General features: G+C 29.0%; 1 protein-coding gene across 3 annotated transcripts in view; it reads right to left on the bottom strand.

The window, feature by feature from the left end:
• The window catches only part of LOC132927698 (glutamate decarboxylase), a 95,976-nt gene that overhangs the window by 5,769 nt on the left and 73,461 nt on the right, over positions 1-16,746 (bottom strand). For all 3 annotated transcript variants that reach the window (XM_060992287.1, XM_060992286.1, XM_060992288.1), the window contains exons 4-7: positions 13,300-13,497; positions 13,026-13,144; positions 7,892-7,971; positions 4,574-4,813 (exon numbers count right to left, since the gene is read on the bottom strand). In XM_060992287.1, the coding sequence (XP_060848270.1) occupies positions 4,574-4,813; positions 7,892-7,971; positions 13,026-13,144; positions 13,300-13,497 (637 nt within the window). The remainder of the gene's footprint in view (positions 1-4,573; positions 4,814-7,891; positions 7,972-13,025; positions 13,145-13,299; positions 13,498-16,746) is intronic.

Here is a 16,746-nt window from a genome sequence, read left to right as displayed (position 1 = left end):
TTTTACCGATTAAGTGTATCTATAAAATGTCGTAAATATATAATGCCCCATTGCCCTCATTGTCTATGGAACTATAGATATAAATTATTCATTTTTATATTATAGGTACATAGGTATTTAAGTATACTACTTTTCGGTAACAATTTAAGATAATATAGTGCAGAAATTAAATTTCAACCAAATTATTTGGTATTATGTTTGGTTTTTAATTATAATTGTTTATTTAAAATTAAATAAATAAATAATTTAAGTAAATTATGTAATTTTTTTAGATAAATAAATAATTATTTAAGTCATTAACTTCCTATCCGTATTAAATTATTATTTATTTGTTTAGGTATTATAAATATTTATTATAAAACAAGATATTTATTAAGCGTACATGTTATATATAAAAGCATGCTGCAGATAATTTAGTATATATAAACTATAATTAAGTCTTAAATGAGAATGAGATATAAAATAAGTCAAAATAATTTTATTATTGGACATAGGTATCGATATAGTTAGTATCATAACTGAAAAGAGTTGATTGAATGATAATCAATAGTAAATAATGAAAATGTTCGTAACTGCAGTTTAAATGACGGAACACGTGTGGTTACATATTGTGGTTGAAAATTAATAAGTATAGGTACTCGTAGGCATAAGAACTTCCACAAAAATGGGGCGTTGTGCCGAGGATAATTCCGTCGGTAAACAAAATGTTTGCACAAACGATGAAAAATTGTGTCGGAAAAATAGGGAGAGAAGGAAAAAAATAAAACTACTAACGAAAACGTATATAAAAGGACCTACGATCCTTTTACGGGGGTTGTGCTGAAGTGGTGGTGGGATAGCGGCGCGGTGGATTAGGACCCATTCGGATATTTACGATTTGAACGCATTAATATGAGGCGGACGAGCTTAGTTCACATTTAAAGCCAGACATTCGCGGTGCTCCGGATAATCCCGGATTTGGTCCCACGGCTAATTCGCATCCATTCCGCGCGAAAAACTATAACAAGAGCACGCGACTGCGGAGCTCGCTTTGGTAATGTTCATTCCGACTGCGGGTGAGTTACCTTTTACAGGATACGACCTGCAGTAAAACGCATATATTCCTTCCACTCCAAACTATAATCATACGCCCGGCACTTTCAGCGATATTAGTTGAGAAAAATTCGAATCGTTTCCAATTCATATAATAATCTAAGCGACTACGCCATATAAATAATCAACGTGTACTGCGTAAGCATATTATTATTAAATCAGTTATCACTGTTGTTATCGAGGACCGAGAGGTTTGAGTTCGTTGCGCATGAGGGATATAAGACAGCTATAGATACTTACAGCATGATTCACCAGTATACTCGCCCCCATTTTTTTTACTTTTTAATAAAACATTTATTTAAAATCCTATTTTCGAAATTTTTAAGGGTACTTATAAAGTTATTTATATCATTTTTTCAATTACTCAGAGTTTTGTATCATTAAAGGAGCATTCTGTGATGACATTCACATTATAAACTATTTTTCCTCCTCTTTTATATACATAAATATTTAAAAAAATAAGTAATAACAATTAACAGTAAAAGAGGATAGTTTTTACGTCATGTTTTTTAATTAATCTAGTCAGCGTGTGCAGCTTCTAACGGAAAAACAGTCAATTAGTTTATTGAATTTTCAGAGACACATTCCAATCAGTTCATTCCTCGACATAACTGAGATATTTATGAAAATGGGATCTATGTGATTTTGAAGACGTATAAACATTTAATAGTAATATTACTCTACGTGACATCCTGTTTATTTAATAATATACTTATTATACAATTATTATGGTTTTCTATTGTACGCATTACGCAAACTGAACGATCTTTTCTCTTTCATAGTATTCGGTCTTTGGTCATAGGTAAAACAGTTAGCATATTATGCGTGTTTATAATTAAAGCTTTTCGTTAACACATTAATATACATGTATGGTCATATACTAGACGAGTTGTCACATTTATGTGTGAACCATCGTTGGTCGGGCCAACTGCTATGTTAAAGGATTTATAGGAGGGACTTAAGCTCCTAGACCGACTGTAGACAATTCACCCTAACAATAGTATTAATAGTTAATTTTGAAAAGATAAAGAAGCATATGATTGTACTATATACATAGCGAGTGTAATAATTTAAACTGAATACATATAGATTGCAATTGTTTTTAAAATGTTACTATATATTACTGTTATTTGAGTATAAAACCAATAAAAATAATAAAAATTTAATACAAAATATCTCAATAATAGGTAGTTGTTATTAAATAAATAAAAAATTAAATAATGCCAGTGCTTTTAATAGATGTATAAATAATAATCAAGTTTAATTTAAAAATTAAGTGAAGTTTAGTTAATTTTAGGAAATAAAAAACAAATGTTGATTAGATAATTTAAATAATCATAAACAAATAATGTATCACATTGTAGTAAATTTATTTACTTATAAGTTGAGAAGACAAGCGATTTAAAAAGGAAAGACAAAAGTTTTAATAATTTTGTTGTTGTTGTATATGTTTCATTAATAATGAATCCTATATTTCAACTCTTTTCAGAACCTATTTAAGTGCATAATTTTTAGTGCATTAAGTTCCAAGCCTTGGTTATAACTTATAAGTAATAACTATTTAAGAAATTGGGACTCATACTATTTTATTATGATCGAATATCTTATATTACAATAATAGTATCATGCGTGTATTATACAATAAATGATATGTTATGAACTCATGTGTGTGTCATTGTACCGATAAGATGCGAACGATGATCATTTTGTTATTACAACGATAACAATATTAAAGTAATAATGATCGCATTTAATGCGTGTTATTGCAGCGTATTCGTCTTCGTTTTCTATATACATTATATTATAATGGATCTGGCAGCAAAATACGAACGGACGAAACCGCTGCTGGATCGCGCGAAAGGATTACGTCGAACTGATTGGGGCCGGGAATGGAAATCTAATTTTTTTTTTTAAGCAATATTGTTTACAGCGGGGTTAGGGTCGTGTGTTCAGGGCAGACGGTAGACGTTTGATTAATGAACGGACATTAAAATTCAATTAAGCGCTTCGAAGGGACGCGAATGTGTAGGGGAGACGCGGCCACTGTTGCGGGCACGCGGGTTTCGTCGTAACAGCGTGTGTGTTGTATAATATAATAGCTGCAATACGTGATATTAGCGGTAGTAGATTTATACACACACACACACACACACACGTAGAGCCCACCCAGTGACACATACATATTGAATCGCACGATAGTGAGTCCTCCGGGAATGTGTTTATCGTGCAGTTTGCACTGTGTTTACACATAAAACCCTTTGGTTCGGCTCCGTTTATCATCGTCTGCCCACACGACACGTGCCGGCTCGAAATCTAATTATCGCCCACTAAGCCGACCGCCAACCTACACCTATTGCTAAATAATAATAATAAAAAAACCACCCGTCACTTTATTAGCATATTATGTCGAAAATCATTGTTTTTAAAAAAATCATAACGTTTTGTATTTTATACATACTCGTAGTTTTATCACAGGTTTTCGAGGACCTCAACAAAACTGACCGTCGACAACAGAAATGTGCAATAAAAAGAATCTATATTACATCACATTACAGGTGCATAATAAATATAAATACAAGCGGAGTGCTGAATAATAATTATAAGTTAAAACTGTATTAATCAAAACACTGAATCTTACCATTTTTTTCAACCTAAATGTCATCACGTACTGACGGCGTCTTGTTTGTTTATTGCTTATAGGCACTTAGGTAGGTAATTCTTAAAATTTTCTAATTTTAATAACTGACAATAGTCTTTATTCATAATAAGTATGCTTTTTTTAAAGATAACTCAATTAAAAGTCATATATTATAGAAACTCCAAATTGTTGTATTTGTGTCAATATATTCCACGAATTAATATTTAAACGAAATTATTTTGCAAGTTAAACTAGCCATGCCTTAAAATACATCTAGCTGTGTGCTATATGCCTATATATAACTAAATTATTAAAACGATTAATTAAATATAATAATTATATATAAATAATATGATAATTAAAAGGAAATAATCCCATTAAATAATAATGATATAAATTATAAAGTAACCGAACTAGAGAAGATTATTAGACTTATCTTTGAAAATGTTTGTAAACGACGAGAAGTGCCGATTAATTATTATTAGTTCACACAATCATAATATTCGTAAGTATTTAATATTGCTCAATTATTACATAATTAAATAATACCAATTTAAGTTTTGGTTTTTATTTACTATTATACACATTTTAATAAAATATATCTTCTCGTTGACGTTTTAAAACGCATAAAGTATTATAAATAAAAACTTAATTTTATATTTATTATTAAAACTGTCGTAGAACCTTAAGTACCAATAAATACTATGACCAACAGTATATCGTAATAATATTATTACTTTATTTAGTCGTACAAGTATGCAATTGTAGTGTAGATGAAAAAATATCGATAGGAAGTTAATATAATATAGTGATATATACACTGATACAATACTAAATACTTACCGTTCAATGCCAGCCAGACGGGGATATCGGTACTTGCGAGATAGAAGCAATCCTCCACCCCAGGCAGCATCAATGTGGAGCCACAGCTTATATTTTTCGCAAATGTCTGCAATTTCGTTGATTGGATCAAATGCACCAAGAACAGTTGTACCCGCCGTGGCAGTAACGAAAAACGGTATGTGACCTTTAGACTTTCTTTCCAATATGAGGCGCTCCAGCTCAGAAGGTATCATGCGGCCCCTATGTCATATACAGTGTTGTCCGTCAAAATTAAACGGGTTTTTTTTTTAACAAAATTCTATATTTAGCCATCTGTTACAATATAGAACAATAAGCTTAAGTGATAACATAACAAAAAAAAATAAAATAAAATAAAACAGGCAGAAGAGACCTCCCATTAAAGGTACTTCGATTTGATATTAAACTTAATAGAAAATAGAAACAAATTTTAATCCTAATCCAACAGCTTATATTATTTTTCATCAAGTAGGTATAATAGGTATCAATTATACTTATTTATAATGCAAATCGATTATTCTATTTGGCAGATTTAATAAAAATAAAAACTATGATTAATGACTATAATAATTTAAGATTTTATTATTATAAGTTATGACTTGTTATTTAATGTTTAACTAAAATATTTTATTTTTCGTAATCGCATTATACTTTATTACAGTATAGTAATAGGTAAGTTTTACTTCTATGTACTTTCGAAATTTATTATATTTTTACTTAAGTTTAAGTAGGTACGTGAAAACATAAACATTAAATTGCTTTTGCATTACAAATAGATTTATTATATAATAAAATAGTAATATATAAGTTGATTGATATACACATATCAAATGTTCCATCACTATAAATTAAAATGACGAGTTTTAAGTAAGTTTTAAACTATGAATTACAATAGTATAAATAGGTAAATATTGATTAAGAACAATAACAATTAAAAATATGAGTAAGTTTTCTACGGCTAAAAGTATAAAAAAAACACCAATTTAAATCCTATTTTTAAATATTTATTAATTATTATACATTTAAACAAATTTATATACATTTTATAAACACACATTTTGATAGAGTGTATAATGACGGTCTGACGGATTACATGGATCTGCAATCTGAGCAGAAGTTAGAAAATTGTATTTTATGTTCGTATTTTATGGACGCAACACGGCAATATGTTTTGAGGGAGCTAAGCATTTTTAATATACACATTCATGTAGGGTGAAGTTTCACCCCTACAATTACATTGTGGTACCATGTGATGGACATTACTCTTGAAGATATAGGAGGGTTTATGTCTATAAAAATTACCATATTTTATAATAAAAACAAAAATTACACTTGAATTATTCGAGTATAATATTATATTGTTATTGTGATTTTACTGACTTCGGATTGACTTCGATTAGCTGACAAATCAATACACACACACAGATAATTTTAAGATGAATTCTATGAAGTTTATTATTTACACAACCAGTGATATAACCACTGAAGCTCTTAGGCCACAGGCGTGAATATGACTAATCATACAAATATATAAAGAAATAGACTAACACCAGCAAGAAAGAAAGAAAGAGGTCTAGGATCTAAGATTTTTTTATACAAATTTATTACAAACTTATAACTTGTTTTTAAGTAAAAATAGTGAGAAAAATATGTTGTCCTCTTTCAGTAACAAGTCGATCAATTTTTATATTATAACTAACAAAATTAAACGAGATCTATACTTAACTTAAATTTTATATGTTAGACTGAAAAAATGCAAGTCTAGCATTATATTAACACAAAAATTAAAAAATGTGATAAATTTATAGTTATTAGAATTTTACTTAATTTTCTATTATTTAAGAATAGTATTTTTTTTAGAAATTAGAAATGTACGTTTTAAACTCCAAATATTAATTAGTCCTATACCAACTAAAGTACTAACTCCTGAGTCATATATAATTATATCATGGTTTAAAATCTCAAAAATATTCTGATGGTTTATTATTTTTGAACATTTGTAAATTGCCACTAAGGAATGGTTCAGTTTTTTTACATTAATATAGATTATACACTGTATAACTCCCTCTGAAAATAAATCTTTGTAGCGTATTGTTGAAGAAATTAGGCGGAAAAAAGTAGATTAGGTATTCATAAACAGACGATTTAGTTAATTTTCATTTTTTTAAGAAATTTAAACAATGATATTTAAAAATATTATTAGTACATGTTTATATGGTGTAAAAATATATGACAGGATAATTACTTTTTATACATTTCTAACATCATAATTTAAAATAATTTATATCGTTACAGTTGATTGAAAAAGCAGTTACAAATTAAGAAAGTTTAATTTTTAATTAAAGTTTCTGTCATACGTGTAAAAGTAAATGTATAGTTCAAATTATTGTTGTGTGATATGTATTACATATTTAATTACGCTTGTAATAATATTATAAACAATAGGACGACTATTAAAGCGTTATTTATAATAATATAGTATTTTATGGGAAATCCGATATAATAGAAGTTATAATTTCACTATTAATATTTAATTACATTGATAAATTATTAATTCAAACATCCGAAATAAGGTCAATAAGTACAACAATTATTAAAATTTCTTTTGTAATGTTAATGTAATATACATGATAACATATTTTTTATTGTTTAACATTAATGACTTCTAATACATTAATATAGATTGTTATTTTAGTTATGATATATATTTTTATTACTTCTATCATAGTATTCTATTATATAATTTGAATGTACAAGATAACAAAACAAATTCACCATTTATGTATAAATTAATAATGTTTATTTACTAAACTGTGTTTACTAATTATTTGTAATTTTAAATTTTGAATAATACAGTAACTAAAGTCCCTATTAAATGTTATAGTCTAAATTGAATATTTAATCAGTTTTTATAATAAAAAACTAACTGAAAAAATATTCAAATCAAACAAACGATAAAATGACTTGGTAAAAATTAAACGTGAGTCATTTATACTAGCATTTTTGATTTTAAATAAATTACCATGATATTATAATTTATCATGAAAAAAATTACGGTAATATTAAAAAATAAATAAATTATAAGTAAGTACTTGAAAGTTCAAATATAATATAAATAGTATAAGCCATTAGGTTTAAAAGCTATCATCATCGCATACTTTTAGGAATTCAAAATTCTTAAAAGTTGAATATTTTAAACTTCATTTTAGTTTAAACTTTTTTTCGAAAAATAAAACCATTAAAAAATAAGTATACTTTTGATTAAAATTTATAAAATTATGAGAATAAAATGCATTTTACCTTTCGTCGCTAGGTACTTCGACACAATTTTCTGTTCCTAGTCCGCATACTGATGCACAACTCTTAACCGAATAATGAGACTGCAAAAAACAAGTTTATTAATATGATATATTTATATAATTATCTCGTAGGTAAATACAATTGTTATCTAATTCTTGATACCGTAATATTTTCAGTAATAGAATATAATAATTTTGTGTAATCGAAATGCCAATTTTTCGTATTTTTATTTTAAAGAAAAACTAGAAATTCTATAAATGTATAGTGTTCTCCAGATTATCTTTTAATAATGGAAATAGTGCGGTATTCTTCCCGTGTAAGATAAAAAGTACTAAGTTCTGATGCAATAATAATATTATAATGTACCTATACATTTTTAATAGAGGTATTTCCCGATATTACCAAATTTTAAGTAAAATTATTTAGTAAAGAATATATTTACTTAAATCACAAAGGCATAGAACATTCAAAATAAATCTCTTAATTTTAATTTTTAGTATCAATCCATTACTATAAGACCACCAAACACAAAAATATACATATTATTTACATAGAAATAATTTCTGTTTAAAAAAATGGTAATATTACTAATATTTTATTTAAAAATAAGCAATAAAAATCTGTATAGATACCGAAATAATTATAATAAGTATGATGCGAAGTGGCAATATTACTCTGAATGGCAACATTTTAGGGGTGACAAAATAATATGACATCATTCAGTTTTTGACATAAACGTGTATTGAAAATTAGATTGATGACTTTGGTCTTTGGATTTGTTCAGTTTTGAATAGCAATTATAAAATTATTGATGTTAAATTTTATGTAAGTAAAATAAAATAAATGTCAGATAAATTCATGTTTTAATAAAATATACGGTGCAATATGTCTGTGACATTAAAAATTACCTAAATACTCAAACAAACCGCAAGCGGTATATAAATAACAAGTTGAATATCGTAATACATCCGATTTAATTTGTGAAATTACTATTAATTGTTATCCATTCAACCGTTTGTTTAGAAATAATTCAGTATATTCTGTACGTCTTTATAAGGAGGTAAAAAAATTGTTCATTGGACATTATAGGAAATAATAACGTGCCAAAAATATAGTACACAATTATGAAAATTCACGAGGACGTTTTATAATAATTATAAAATCGAAATCCTTTTCCAATAAAGTTGTATCTAAACGGTGTACCAATTTTTAGATAGTTTTAAAAATGTGTGAAAACAGATTACGTCTATATATAGTTTATTAAATAAAGTGAGGCACTTCTGTGAAAATGTCCCCTTTGTCACCTACTCATTAACATGACGTTATGTATAACACTTCTCTTATTAGGAAGGTAGCGCATATACACATCACAGATAGGTACATACAAATTATAATGAACATAAAACACGAAATAGTTATAAATTTATAATTCATGTAAAACGTCTTAACTCTTAATGGGTTCTCTCTCTCTCTCTCTCTCTCACACACACACACACACCATGACATATATGCACACCACCACAATACTCTTGTCGGTTAAAGATGTCATATTGTGACCTGCAGGACTACTGCAGTAGGTATCTCTACACATTAAAATATAATACGCAGAAAACAATAGATTTGTTTTAGTCTCTGTTATACACATTATTATTATTGTTGTTGTGAGCGAAAACCCATCGCGTTACTCAAGCGAATCAAAATTCAAAGTGCTTTGGCACAGCAACATCTGGAGCCGTTCTCTTGTCACGGTCTTGTATATACGCCTCAACGTTTCGATCTGTCCGGGTAGACGGAAATCGTAAGAGCGGTAAATGGTGCTCGCGCACCCTTATACTATACATAGCTGTAAGGCTGTAAGAGTATGAAAAAAACCGTCTGTTTAATATATATATATATATAGATTTAAGGCTTTAGGCTGAACAGGAAAAGTTTACGTCAATAATATAATATATATATATAGATGCATCGTATATATATATTATAATACTTATACGATTCGACATTGCGACCGTATATCTTATGACGAATAAAAATATTACTTTAGGGCAAGAATATATTATCGTACTATAAAACCGAATAAAATAGATTGTAATATTGTGCCAGCTCGAAAATGATTAAAACTGTAAAATATTAATAATAAATCAACATTCGTTGTATGAAGTATTGAGAAAAAAAACTTTTATGATTAAAGTTTATAAAGATTGCATCTATAATTTTAAATTAATAAATTTCAATAAATATACTTTCATTTTTCGTCAATAAAAAAAGGATTAAGATTGATGTTGAAATAAATAACTTTTAACTATATGAACAATATTTACGGTAAAGCTTAGGCAAAGCCTATTAAATTCATTTTTCAAAAATTTCCAGTATAATATGATTCATATCTCTCTCAGAATCTACTATCTAGTCTTTTTTTTAACTTAACACTGAGGGCGGATAGTATATCTAAAAAATGGTGTATCAATATAATTTTAAATACAATCATTAAATTAAATAATAAATAGTTTTGATTGTATGTCGATTTAAGTATTTAAATAAAAATCAAATATTCATCTCACACAATGCTACCTATATTATACCAATTTAATTTGTTCAATACTATGGGCCACTGACTGTTATAAATTATAATATTAATGGTTAAGAGTTTTCTATAATGTGGTTATCTCTTATTTATACATATATCAAGAATATAGGAAATAATAAAAGTTCATCAAAACCTAAAATATTATTAAGTAATTACATTTTAGATTCTGAACGAAGTGAGGAATATATTGATTTTACAATGATGTATGTTTTTTTTTTTTTTGAACAGACGTACTTACCCTATTTAAAATTTTTTTTTGATTCTTATTTAACTGTGAAAATCAGAAAATGTCTTGAAACATGTTTTGTTTTTTTAGTTTTAATAATCGAATAATTTGATAAGTATTAAACTAAAAAAGAGTGTAATATTATGCTAAAATATTTCTGACTTATTATTTTCATATAGGTACACATATGCGATAAATTACGGACCGTATCCACGCCTTATTATATTTCGCGATATTTCAGTTGATCGAGAAAAAACTGGAAGTACCAATAACAAAATCCGATATTCTTTAACATATTAATAAATTATATTGTTGAATTACCGTGATAAGCATTTCATCTGTCTAAGCTGGAACGGTGTAAAGGTTATAAATTGATTATCGATTAATATTATACGTCCTAAGGCCAGTTATGATACGTACATAGTACCTAAACAGAATATTCAATATATCTTAATTATATATCATCTGCGTATCACGCGCGGTGTTCCAAACCTATAATGCTGCACGACCGAGTAGTCACTAGTCGTATATTTATATACGGTCGGTGCGTCTGGTATTTGTGTTATTTTAAATTAAAAAAAAAAAATCGGAAAAATAAAACTACACCCCTACAATGGTAATGCGCGTGGCATTGCAGCGCTTAGGGGCGGAAGTATAACACACTCACACGCACACAGTTTATGCACATATTGTTCATTTCGGTAGACGAGTGCGCGAAGTTTAATTTCTAGTTCGTTGCACCACATGCATGTGCATCACAGAAACCGTCGATTGTTTTGTATATGTCGAGCGATGTGTTATTAAAATATAAATATGTGCGCCTGCCCTCGTTCAAATTAATATTGGCGTTTGTACTATTATACAAACGTCAGATTTTTTTTCAAATAATTAATGAGATCCTCCTTGACAATTATTAAAAAACAAAAAATAGTATATAGATATATACATGCATATATTAATTAATACTTAATAAGTACTAATATTTTGACTACAGTCATGTAAGAATATTATTACGACAATCAATTTGACATAAATATATATTTGATCAATTGAACTAATAAATCAAACTACGAGAAAAGACTAAAATAATAATAAGTTATACCAAGTGTATACAACAGTGTATAAAGGTACTTATAAATGTATTAAATTTAAAGGGATTCTCTATTGATTTCTATTATATACTATACTCCGGATACTCCCCTAAACATCACTACTAGATTAATTGCGTTTACTTTATTTTATTATAATTTGACATTGAATCAATTATATTACTTGCATTGAACATAAGACCACAAGTGTAATATAATCATATTAATGTTACTATAGAAATGTATAATAAGGGCACCCACCACAAAATAAAGGGCGCATACAAATTCTGAAAAAGAGTAATCAATCAGGTCGAATATGTGTACAAAATAAAAATATAAATTAATACAAAGAAAAATGTTCCAAAAGTTCTGATTTATTCTTTACCTTAAAGTTACTCAACAGCTGCCTTAGATAATTTAAAAAACGTATAAATATTTATTATACATTTTAGTCAATGAAAAATTGTAAGCACATTTATTCACAAAATCACAACAAAACAACGAAGTTAATTGAAATACCTATCAATTTCCTTACAAAAAATACGAAAAACTAAAAATCTATAAACTGTTTTCTGCAGTTTCTATTTACAGTTGGCTATTATTATTTATCAAATTATACATTTAAATCGTTAATAGTATGTATATGTATGTTTCATAAAAGTATTAAATTATAGATACGGGTGTCTTTTGGTGTCATAAATAGTAAATATTATCGAACTTGTACAGCAAGCCCAGAATCATCGGCTCAACAAATTTAGGTAATTTATCATACACCTCTCAATAGTCTATATCGTATAGGCATGTAGCTACTTATTCATTATAAGTAAATAATACAATTTATTACGCACTACTGCGCATTAAAATTAACAACAATTTATTGACAATAAGCGTGTTATCCGCACGAAAATGGCCTATAGGTGGTAAAAATAATATTATATTATGTACACAGCACGTTATAGTAATATATATGTATGTCCATCGTAATCTAATCCTCTCATTTGTCTGCCACACGTCATGTCAAACAAAACTGTCTGCCCGCGTCAGTGTAAACGGACTCAACGTTAGGTACCTATTTTATCAGTGTCGAGACTTACCCCAGTTATCCCCACCCTATACGTTTTTGAAAACCGTGACACGTGCGACAGACAGCAGCTGTCCGAAAACGTTTAAATAACATTTCGTACAGTTAATATTGTAATTGTATATTGTATGAAACGGATTGCGGGTTCTCACTTGGTTCGATGTGTACATGACCAGTTGTCCTTTGATCGAGTGGAGTCCTTGTTCCTTGTATCCCGGGAACATTTTATGTCGGGCTGCCAAAAACGCGTACATATTCGATATCGATCCACCTACCGGGAAAACACAATCACAATATTTAATCAAATTATAGCAAGAAAAAATAATCGTCCCCCTGCGTAAATTACGCAATTTCCCAACCTCGAACACCACAATGATGAATAATTATTATTAATCGTATATTTTATAATGTCATTATTGATTTCACCTGGAGCAAAAATCGAGTCACCGTTCTTCCACCCGATGATTTCTCTCATCTTGGTTAACACCACATTTTCCATGAGAATAAATACTGGAGCGATTTCGTACGTAAACATGTTCGTGTTTGCCGTTGCTGTTAGCCATTCACCAGCCATGGATACGATGTCTAGACCGCATGAGAGTTGGTTGAAAAATCTCGGATGTCCTGCATTATAAATACAACTTATATATATATATATAAATATACAATGCACGGTATATATTATTATAATTTATATTTATAATACGTATAATATATAGTTTTATCATGAGTGTATCACTACATAACGCGAAAGATCCATATTCTTATAACAATAGATTAAATTATTTTTATACATTATTATGCTCTAATATAGGTAGGTAAATCCGAATTTTGAGTATAAAAACACACCCATAAGAATAACAATAACAGTGATTAATTGTTACTATAATATTGTTTTACATATTAAAGGAAAAAAACGAGATACCTACACAAAGTATTAAAATATAATCTTTTTTTTTAAATAATGATATGATGGTTTTTTTAATTAATGCATAATCAATAAATTACACATAAGAGCTCCTTAAAAAAAATGTTAAATATTATATTAAAATAAGCTTAATAAGGATATGTGTTTCTTTAAATTTTATAATAGATAACCGTTTTATTTATTTATTTATTCATTTTATAAATAGGTCCAGTTACAGAATAAAATGCAGTATTCGATTAACAACAAGTTGACATTTTTTTTTACATAGGATAACTTAATAATTAACTAATAAGAATAATAAATTAAAGACAATATTAATTTTGAATTAAAAATAAATATAGATATAAGGAGAAACTAATAATAATAATAAGATTTTTATAAAAAAAAAATCATAATAAATTTATTATGGAGGTATCCGTAAAGGCGTAATATATGTTTCCGCCAAAAGTAGACCTTTCCCTTTTCCACCAAAAGTGTATTTTTCCTTTTTCTACCAATATCCGTTTTCACCAAACTTAACCACGTTTTTACCAAAACAATTTGTATACTACGCTTTTATTAAAACCTTTAATACAGTAAAAAATGTATTTAACATACTAATGTTGGGTTGAAAAAATTATATTTTTTTAAATTGCAGAATATACTTTGCGTGGGTTTTTATGAATATACGTATACCTATAATACATATAATCAATGTATAATATTGTGTGTTTATCGTATTTAATTGTATGTTAAATTGTTATCGTACTTTGACGAACCAAGATAATATATCTAACGGGACAATATTTTATGAACAAGTGAAAAGGTTACACAGTTTAAATTGTACATAACAACTGTGTGTGTTAAAATAAAAGTGTTAGATTTAGGTAGCTTAAATACACGTAGTATGGTTATTGTGGTGAAAATGTGGTCAATATCTTATTTGGTGGAAAAGGAAAGGTCTACTTTTGGTGGAAACAGGCATCGTCCAGTCACAATAGTATATGTATTTTCATTGTATTTGCATCGTACCTAATCGAAATATATTCAAACAGTTTAGATTATTTTATTATTTCTGTATAATATTTTACGAGTTCTGATATTATAGTATATTAACTTTGTTCCTATATTATAATGGGTACACGACTTTCGTCTGAAATGCCCGCCGCTTACGGAGAAAATTCGAATAATGCACTGAGTATACACATTCTTGACGATTTTCCTTTCCTCCCTACGAAAGAAAGTATTCATAAATGAAGCATGGAGATTAATTCGTATATATAGGACTAGAACGTTTCACCAAACTAATTAAACACGCGTATCCCTTAAATTATTTTTTTTTCTTCCTGCGACGGCTTTCAATTTCGATCGTCCCCTTATACCAATTTGTATAATATATATGCGAGGTGATCACGATATATGTACAAAAGTCCCCTCGGTGAATCAAATATATATATTATATACATGGCTACAATGTGATTTTTTTCGGGGAAGTAAAAAAATAACAAAAAAAAAAACCGTTTTTTATTGTACGTATACTATAATAATAATATGCGATACGATATCTCATCGGGCGAATATAACTCTGAGCTTTCAGTCGCCGCGCTGACATATTATTTATAATAATATTATAAAGTTTGTTTCGTTAAGGAAACGACGGTGCGCGATGCCGCTGACCGTGCTATCTCGAGGAAACGCGCGTTCCCGGCGGGCCGGAACTATAGCTGACGGCACGCGTCGATAACAACCGCCGTAATAATATCAAGTATACAGTAATAATAATATACTATTATAATACATTATAATATAGAGATTGGGGAGAGCGACGATCGCGAAGTCGTCGTGACTGAAAACGATCGATCTATATTTGCGCGGTTATCGTCGTATATCATCGGTTTTGTTTTTTGCTACCATCCCTTTGGTACCGGGCCCACCGCGATGCACTGGTTTTGATCGGTATACGACCACGAAATAGCGGGGCAGGGGGGTGCGTCCGGGAGCGTGCACGTTTGGTGTAAATAAATAACATAAAAAAAAATATTTATAAATATATATATATAAATAATATTGTTTCATTGAATCTCTTCGGCACACGTGACGGAGACGCGACGTATATAGCCGTATATTATATTATGTACACAGCCACAGACCCCACTCGGCCGGCAGACTCAACCACTCCTCACACCACCGCACTGATCCCTTCGCCCCCGCCAAAAAGGTTTGCCGATAAGAGCGAGCGGTTTGAATAGCAGCTTGTTAGACGTCATTAACACTGAACGCCAGTTCTCATCAATCATGCACCGGAGCGCGTGCCGAAACTTTCACCGCGCCTGTTTAATACATTTATGTATATATATATATATATATGAAAAACAATAATATATATATATACCAAGAACCTCCAAACCACCACCCACCCCTGGGACCACTTAATAGCCCATCCTTACACACACACACCCTCATATTTCCTCTCCTTCGTACGTACGTTTTTACCGAAAAGTATATACTGTATATATATAGGTACACGCAGGATCCCTTCGGACGGATCGCCCTCGTTCAGATTCTTTTGCAAAACACATATACTTCCGATGTGACCGGAAAATAAATCGGATTTACACCGTCGCCGCTTCAGGTAGTGTGTATATACAATGTGTTTAAGTTTTTTATATTTCTTTTATATACGTAAACCGTGAACAGTCGTTCATTTCGTACCCTCTCTCTGGCGATAAGTCAACGTCCGTCACACAGAATAGTCATCACTCTTTTACCACCCACTATACCTATATATAATATATAACTTAGATTTTTTCTATTTTTTTATTTGTGTTTTTCTTTTTACTAAAACGTAGCTTTACGTTTGCTTTTCCACGCCATAAGCGTTATTTTAATTTTATGCTTCGATTAGGTACCTACTACCTACGTTACAAGCATAATATTTCAAGTGCAGAAAAACATTGAGTGAAATC

The sequence above is a fragment of the Rhopalosiphum padi genome, chromosome 3 (genome assembly GCF_020882245.1).
Source record: "Rhopalosiphum padi isolate XX-2018 chromosome 3, ASM2088224v1, whole genome shotgun sequence".
Lineage (NCBI taxonomy): Eukaryota > Metazoa > Arthropoda > Insecta > Hemiptera > Aphididae > Rhopalosiphum > Rhopalosiphum padi.
The sequence above is the reverse complement of the archived record's forward strand: the minus strand, read 5'-3'. Positions and strand labels throughout refer to the sequence as shown.